The sequence below is a fragment of the Poecilia latipinna genome, unplaced genomic scaffold (genome assembly GCF_001443285.1).
Source record: "Poecilia latipinna isolate Pla-1442-1.1 unplaced genomic scaffold, P_latipinna-1.0 Scaffold2653, whole genome shotgun sequence".
NCBI lineage: Eukaryota > Metazoa > Chordata > Actinopteri > Cyprinodontiformes > Poeciliidae > Poecilia > Poecilia latipinna.
Genome location: NW_015115269.1, coordinates 12,145 through 20,382, shown reverse-complemented (window position 1 = coordinate 20,382; position 8,238 = coordinate 12,145). Strand labels below are relative to the sequence as shown.

The 8,238-nt window shown below is 34.6% G+C and overlaps 2 protein-coding genes across 2 annotated transcripts in view; both read left to right on the top strand.

Annotated features, from left to right (window-relative positions):
• The window catches only part of pak1ip1 (PAK1 interacting protein 1), a 9,462-nt gene extending 6,913 nt beyond the window's left edge, over positions 1-2,549 (top strand). Inside the window, exons 7-10 of the mRNA XM_015020771.1 lie at positions 649-746; positions 1,303-1,402; positions 2,155-2,281; positions 2,408-2,549. Of these exons, the coding sequence (XP_014876257.1) occupies positions 649-746; positions 1,303-1,402; positions 2,155-2,281; positions 2,408-2,532 (450 nt within the window). The 3' untranslated portion in view covers positions 2,533-2,549. The remainder of the gene's footprint in view (positions 1-648; positions 747-1,302; positions 1,403-2,154; positions 2,282-2,407) is intronic.
• Positions 2,550-3,161: 612 nt separating this feature from the next.
• Positions 3,162-5,108, top strand: LOC106938644 (transmembrane protein 14C). The gene is made up of 4 exons (XM_015020764.1): positions 3,162-3,489; positions 4,521-4,622; positions 4,709-4,796; positions 4,870-5,108. The coding sequence occupies exons 1-4, from the start codon at positions 3,420-3,422 to the stop codon at positions 4,928-4,930; spliced, it is 321 nt and encodes a 106-aa protein (XP_014876250.1). The 5' UTR covers positions 3,162-3,419; the 3' UTR covers positions 4,931-5,108.
• The last annotated feature ends 3,130 nt before the right edge of the window (positions 5,109-8,238 follow it).

Here is an 8,238-nt window from a genome sequence, read left to right as displayed (position 1 = left end):
TATCCGATTACTCGATTAATCGTAAGAATAATCGATAGATTACTCGATTACTAAAATATTCGTTTACAACAGCCCTATACAATATTCTCCTTCTTCTGACCTGACAGGGATTGAAACACTCTCCTGAAGCAAAAATAATACAGGAAAAACAGTAAAAACAGTGTTCAATTTAACTATTTCCTTATGGCTGGACTGAAAAAGTATCACAATATAAGGCTTTCATATCAGTCTATCAATAGTTATTGATTAGTTATTTGTTTAAATATCTAAAATAACAATAAGCCTTTCCTGTTTTATCCACAGTTTTCACTCCATGCTGTTGTTTTTTTATTTTTAAGCAGTTATGAGGCACAGTGGTGGAATCTATACTGTTAATTACTCAGCAGGTCGTTGCTAGGTAACCAAAGAGTGAGTGAGTTGCTAGGTAACCAAAGAGTGAGTGAGTTAGTTTATTCCACCAACTTTGCTTAGCTGTGTCAGGTGAGGTTGAGCAGCTAAAGTTTTTCCTCTGCCTAAATCCCCCATAATGCTTTGCGGTTCCCTGAAATTATTGAATATTTCTATTGATATTGATCACATGTTGATCGTAATATATATTGTTATTGATTTACTGCCCAGCTCTGGTTCTGAACCTTGTTTGTCTTTCAGAACTCCGTCCTGGCCGTCGCAGGTGACGATGACACCGTGAGGTTCTGTGATGTGGAAAAAGCTAAATGGGTTTGTGAGTTCAAGGCTCATGAAACAAGGTAAATTTCTTGAGAATCTCCTGAAATAATTGACCAGCAGTGCATTAAAGCACACACTGTGATCTGATTTATTAGCAGGTTCATTGTTATTGTGAGTTTGCTAAGTGCGACATGCTTGTCCTGATGGTTATACGTTACATCTCCCCTAATATGTTCATCATAATATGAATTGATTTACATTTAAAAATAGTTATATTCATACAAGATAATTATTTTTACTTGAAAATAGAGATGGGTATCTCTCAGAATGTCACATTTAGAAAAAAAACATTTTTCATAACATTTTATTGAAACATGTTTAAGATATTTATAACTTTCTGTGTTATTAATGGAAATAAGTCTTTATTGGCATTACCGCAATCATAACCTCCACTAATTTTCTGTCCGATCCAAGTCAGGGCTCAGTTTGGTCAGCTCAGTTTGAAGAAAAATATTTGCAAAATTAGAAGATAATGTTAAACTTTAATCTGCCAGGGTTATAAATAACTGTAGGCTAAATTTTTCTGACTGAAGAACAAGTGCTCTCAGTTATTGTTGCATCTCTTTGTGGTTTCAGAGTAAAAGCAGTCGACAGTTTGATTGTGGATGATTACTGCGTGCTTTTAACGGCTTCAAATGATGGTTACATCAAAATGTGGAAACTCCATCTGAAAGAGGTGCGTCTTTGTTATTTTGACACCATAAATCAAAATCTGTGGTTAATAACACTATTGCGCAGTTGTTGCCGAATTTACTGTTACCTGTGGATGGGATGGGTGAAAAAAAATTTAAATAAATTGGATCTTTTATGGCAGTAACATTATTTCACACTATTGTTTGGAAATTGCAACCATTATTTTTGGTATTTGGTTAAGTTAATCTGATTTTCTAAAACTTGTAGTTGTTACTCTTAAGACTTATAATGACCTATTAACAATATCTATTCATGTATTTCATTACTCTGACTCCATTTCTTTTAGAGAGAAAAACATGCCATTCAAGTAAGGTAGATGTTTCAATTTTCATAAATCGAGAAAAGATTACAAGAAAATGGCTTCCCAACTTAAAATTTGGAATGTCGTTAACGTAAAAACCATCATAAACATTGATTTGAAATACCAAGACATTTATGACTTTACCATTAAACTAAAAATGAGTCAACTTCAGGTGTTTTAATAGAAAAAAACATAGTTACAGTTCACCAAATATAGGTCCAACCATCTTCCATTAGACCTAAGTCCTATAGAAAAACTGAGGTGAGCCACAGAAAACAGTGCAGGAAGTCTCTCTATGTGTTTCAACTTTGTGAAATTTTATATTATTGGTGTCTTATTGGTAAAAGTGGGTCTGACAAAGTACTAAAGAAAAGAGTGCTAATGTAAACGGTTTGGTAAATACATTTTATATGACTATTTCTGCTGGTGATCAGGAGCTGGAGCCTCCTGTTCTTCTGGGGGAAGTGAACACAACAGCTAGACTGACGTGCCTCGCCGTATGGAGACCTTCGTCAGTTCAGCCGATATCTGATGGTCCGTCTAAAGCAGCAACATCAGAAGGTGGAGTCCAGCTTTCATCTCACTTCATCTCACTTTATGGACTACTTGTTATTAATACATAATAATGATGACATGGGTTAATTAAATTGATTAAATAATATTTTTTTTCTCCATCACTGTCCTCAGAACTTGCTCAGGAACTTGCCAAGAAGAAGAGAGGCCGAGCGATAACAGAAAAAGTAATTGTAGAGGATGAGAGCAAACCCAAAAAGAAGAAGAAAAATGGCGGAAAAAAGACTGTCAAGCAATAAAAAATATTCTTAACCCATTCATGCTTTTATGTCAACTTACTGTGCCATACAAATATTTGCATTTTGAAGTTTTCAGATTTAGTTAGATTTCATGTGGATATTTTATTCTTTTTTTGTTTTAATTTTTGTGCTTTAAACTTATACCTATTTTTGGTACCTACACACAACCACCACCTTTCTTTATAAATGTAAACACCTTTTGTAGCAATATATTTTAATTATAATATTGATTTAGACTTTATACAAGATTAGTTTCTAAATGAGTGAAATCTGTTAGATCTCTTATTTTGAAAGTTAACTTCCGTTGAGGCGGAAGTGCTTGCCAAATATTCATTTTATGAAGCTTTTCTTGTAATTATAGTTTCTACGAGGTTTTACATTGCTGATTCTAAACTTACGTCAGTTTGTTAACTTTAATAAATCAAAATTTACGCATACGTTTAACTGAGTGCATTTCTCATCTTTTATTTTGAAGGCGTCCGGCTTCCTTTGAGGATTCAGTGTTTCATAAGCTCTGGACAGTTTGCTTAAAATATCTTATATCAACGTTAATTTCTTTGGTTTTTAATTTAATATTTTATTTAAAAAAATCCAAGTTTTAAACGAAGTTTACAGTTACGGAATTAGTTCAATCTGTCAGCTTTTATTTCGAAAGCGACCAACTTCCGTTTAGGCGGAAGTGTTTTGAAACGATGAACTAGTCAAGAATTCAGTGTAATAGTACCTGTTCTAAGCGTTTTTACGCATTTTGTTTAAAACTAAGGACAGTTTGCGATTAAAAACAAACTAAACTGTCTTTATACAAGATTAGTTTATACAAGATTATCACAAACCTTGTGAGGTTTTGTTTCTCGGTTCAGGATTAGCTGTTTAAAAGGCTGGACTTCATGGACTGGATTGGCTTCGGCTATGCTCTGTTTGTGTCAGCAGGAGGAGTCATAGGTTATGCTAAAGCAGGTATGCTTTTTAAAATATGTATATTAACAGACTCAGATTTTGTTGGTAGGTGAAATAAGTTCAGAAATACGGTCGGCTTTTGAAATAGTTTAAACCTCATGTGCTGTTACGGTCTTGAAGTACAAAACTGGTGAAAATAAACTAGTTTAAACTTCAAGCTTAACGAGGGAAGTTATCAAAACTCAACAAAATCTTGTTTTCCCTTTTAATCTGTAAAAGTGGTTATGATTAATAGTTCTCCAGTCTTACAAGAACAGGAAAACACCTACAGACGCAAAACCCAAAGTTTTAAATCCACCCTTAATATCTTATTTCCCCTCCAAATGTAATTTTTTTAGCAAATTTTTTACTTTTCAAAATCTGACATTTCTTTGCTATTTCTAGAAAATTTGGATTTTTTTATTTTACTTTATTTTCAGAAACATACTGCTTTTTTTAACCCCCCTTTATAACAACACTAATACGCCATTGTAGAATCTTCTCAGTAGTCCCAAAATTGCTCCACGAATGAACTGAGGATTCATCCTGGCAGAATAAAACATGTAAAACCTTTGCAGAGGATTCTGGATTATTATTTTAGTCCAGAATAGAAAGGAAGATTTGCAACAAAAATTTAACAAAATGACTTTATATGTTTCGGCTTTCTCTTAATTTCAACTTGTGTGAATCTTATTCAATGCTTGATCATGACTAATGAGTAATAACTAGTATTTTTAAAAAGAAAAATCACTTCTAGCAGACATTTTACAGCACCATACTTTTTTCTTGTAATCAAGTCAATTCAGTACAGTATAGCGCCAGTTCTCAATAAATCAACCCAAATATGATGATTTATTTTATTTAGAACAAGGACAATCTACAGTATACATTAACCATAAGAGGAGAAATGCACTGTATGCAGTTATAGCTCTAAGTGCTAATCTCCACTTGTAGTTCTTGACCCAGCTGATCCAATATTTCAAAAGAAAAATACATAAAATTAGCTGAATGCTGTTCAATATATTTATATATATATAAAAACGACCTTGCAGGCAGCGTCACCTCTCTGGTCGCCGGTATCGTCTTCGGCATGGCGGCTGCAGTTGGAGTTTATCTGACGTCTCAGAATCCCAGGAATGTTTGGCTTTCATTGGGTGAGTTTTCTCTCTCTGTTCAGCTCAGGGTAATGCTGTGATGACAGCAGCTTTCATCTCCTCATCATGTTTGTCCGTACATGCAGGCACAGCGGGAACCTTGGCTGTAGTGATGGGACTGAGATTTGTAAACTCCTGGAAGTTCATGCCGGCTGGTTTGATGACTTTAGCGAGGTAACGTGCTCTACTGAAGGACACCAACCAACATTTGTCAAAATAATGTTTATATTTTAATGTGTGTTTTCAGCGTGCTGATGCTGACGAAGATCATCTTTGGAATGCTGAAGTCGAGGCAACACAAATCTTGAACTTAGATTTAAATTTTGAATATGGATTACGAAACATTTCCAGCTGAATAGTTTTGTTTTACAGTCTGCTGTAAAATGTGAGTTGGAATGTGATATTTGTTTTGTTTAAAAGTGGAATATTCTTTGATTTTTGGTGTATAGCAAAAAGAAATACACTCAAAATGCATAAAAGCAAACATAATTTAAATGTTTACTTTATTTAATTGTTAGATTTTATGTGTAAAGTCATAATAATCTTGCCTTTAACAAATTATAAAGTGATTTTAATCTAATCTCAAGTGAACAAAAACAGGTTTTTTTACTTAAGAAAAATGACAGCAAAATAGAAAAAGCTATTAAAGAAAAACTAAGCAGATGCAAATGTGTAGAAAATGTGACTTTCTACACAGTTAAATGGTAAAATTTCTAGCTTTCCCAGACTTCACTTAATAGACATCCCAGTCTTTTTACATTTATTTTAAAATATAGATTTAAAAGAAAAATATCCTGACACACATTCAGAATATAACATACACCTGGGCGAAAAAAATAAAAACTAAAAAAGCCACCACATGGACTTAATAGATCTGGTTTTGAGTCTAATTTTATGATTTAGTTAGTTTTCTAATTTTATTCCCACATGTGCCTTATTTTCTTTATGTGTACAGTTTTTATTGTGCTAAATAAATAAAAAATATTAATAATAATAGAAGAAAACAAAAAGGACAAAAATCAAACTATGTAAATAATGACTTGTCACTAGCTGGAGTTTTTATTTTATCATTTAAAGTACCAGAATCTGCTGGTAATTAAATATTTTGTCTCTCTAATTCCATCATTTTCACAAATTAAATCAGATTAAGCAGTACGACTCAAGTAATGAGTTGCATTTTCAGCAACTATTTTTCTACTCTTATCTGTTTGTACAACTGCTTTTTATTTCTACTTGAATAAAAATATATTGAAGCATTGTTACTTTTACTTTAATACAATTTTTGTCTATCCACCTCCATTTGAAAATTTGTTTGCTTTTTATTTGCTTGTAATATCCGTTTCTAAATTATGTTTTTAAAATCCTTTTTTTTTTTTTTTTTTTACAAATATCTACTGTACAAACTAATTTTTTTTACTTTTGTTTTTATTTTTTAGTTTTTTTAAGTGAATAAAAATATTATTCTTTGGGATATTTTATTATTTGTGGAAAAAAGATTTAAAGATAAATAGATTACTGGTACTTAGTGTCATTCATTCCCAGGAATTAAATTTAATTATTTCTTGGAAAAAACTGAAAAACTGCTAAACCTTCGTTTGATATTATATATACTTAAAATAGTTAGTATATCATTTATAGTGAAAGTTAATGAGACTGATTTAATATGGTCCATATTTTTAATCTAACTTGGTATAGTACTTTTTGCATTATCTTAATTACATTGGTTATTTTTATTATTATTTTTTTATTCAGCTCGGTTGTAAGTATTTTAACTCTCAAATGCATGTTATAAAATCTTACTAAATTAGCATTTCTTTGTACAAGTTCTCCATCTAGTGGTTTCCTGTGACGCCTGCATGTGTTCCGTTATTTTAGGAAATTTTATCTACTTTCTAACCCGCTAAAAGACAAAGACTCAGGATATTCTGACTAAAAATGTATTTAGTATAGTTTGTATTAACTAAACTGTTATCATAGTTTGTATGTTACTTGTGTAGCTTTCCTTTAAGTGCACTTTTAGGAGTATTTTTACTATGTTGTATTTTTATTGTGAAGTATCACTGCTCTTGAGTAAAATTTCTGGATTTTCTGAGTATTTTCACTGAATGAAAAACAAACATGTTTGAACTAAAAAACTCACCAGAAACAGACACACACCTGCAGTTTCTGTTAAAGTTTCATAAGTTTTTATTGAAAGAAACTGATTTGAAAAGTTTTTTTTTTTTGTTTGTTTTTTTTGCTGTTTTGGGTATTTTGTTACTGATATGAATAATTGTCATTTTCGTCCTTAAAATACCAAAATTTAAACTTAGCTATTTTGGTCCTTCTGATAAAAATATTAAATGACTGATAATTTAAGCAGTTACTCAGTACTTGAGTAGAATTTTTGCTAAATACTTTTATACTTTTACTTGAGTAATATCTTTGAATGCTACTTTTTACTTAAAAATATTTTGAAGTAATTCTACTTACTTGAGTACAATTCTTAGCCAATCTGAAATTTAAATCATAATTTACGATTTAAGAGTTTTATCTGACCAAAATATTTGCTGGGGTTTCTATAAAAGAGATAAATTTGATGTTTTAGGAAAAATATTTACATTTTTCTGTCATTGGGCAGGCGTGAAATGTGAGGAATAAAAATCATTTAGCGGCGTTCTGGAAACAGCCATACCGTAGTAACATGACGTACCTTCCTCTCTTGCATTACACCTAATAGTTGCGCAGTCAGACTTTGACCTGCGTGCGCGCGCATTCGGACAGCAGCGGCGTTCCTCCCAGGCTGCGCCCTCTCGGTTACTTACGGTAAGGTGGACCCGCAGTGTCCACTGAAGGATCAGGTGATCCACTATCTACGAAGCGAAGGCTGACTGGGGGAAAATGCAAGATGACATATAGCAAATGTCGGAGCATAATTCATTCACATTTTCGCCTCGGATTCGGATTTAGATCGCGCCGCTGGAGCTCAAATGTGACGATGGCTCGTTAGGTGCTTGGTGGCGCATCTGCGATTTTCTTTAATCCCCGTAAGATATTTTGATTTATGAAAAATCACATTCACAGACAAATATTGGTTTCAACATGGGGCTGTGCTACAGTTTGCGTCCCCGGCTCTTCGGGGACCTGAGCGGCTCTATCTCCAACGCTACCTCGGACTCGGACCAGCCTCCGGACGCCTCCGCCGCTGCCGCCGTGCCGAGCCGCGGCGGGGCGGCTCGCCAGGAGGACACCGGCGGATGCGGGGAGACTTCATCGCTACGCGGCGGCGAAGGCCTGGTTCGCCCCGGGGACCCGGCTAGGGAGCACCGCCGCGGGGACACCGGGACAGACGGGGTGCTTATACAAAACGGGGGCGGCGGAGGAAGCGGCGGCAGCAGCGGCGGAAAGGGCTCCGGAAAAGAGCGCAGCCGCCGCTTGCAGCTGCTGCCAAAAACAAGCACCCAAAAGCAGAAACATTGGGACAAACTGCTGGTGGAGGAGAAGGAGGCCGAGAAGGAGGCGAAGAAAGTCAGTAAAAACATTGACAGGGCGCTGAGGGAGCTCAAGCGGGAGTATAAACAGACGCATCGGCTGCTGCTGCTCGGTAGGTTGTTCCCCTCTCTGTTGTTGTTGGACT

Excerpts from the sequence above, each read along its gene's own strand:
- LOC106938644 (XM_015020764.1), top strand. The coding sequence starts at position 3,420 with ATGGACTGGATTGGCTTCGGCTATGCTCTGTTTGTGTCAGCAGGAGGA. Across the intron at positions 4,623-4,708 it reads GAATGTTTGGCTTTCATTGG|GCACAGCGGGAACCTTGGCT; the intron begins GTGAGTTTTCTC and ends CCGTACATGCAG. Across the intron at positions 4,797-4,869 it reads GGTTTGATGACTTTAGCGAG|CGTGCTGATGCTGACGAAGA; the intron begins GTAACGTGCTCT and ends GTGTGTTTTCAG.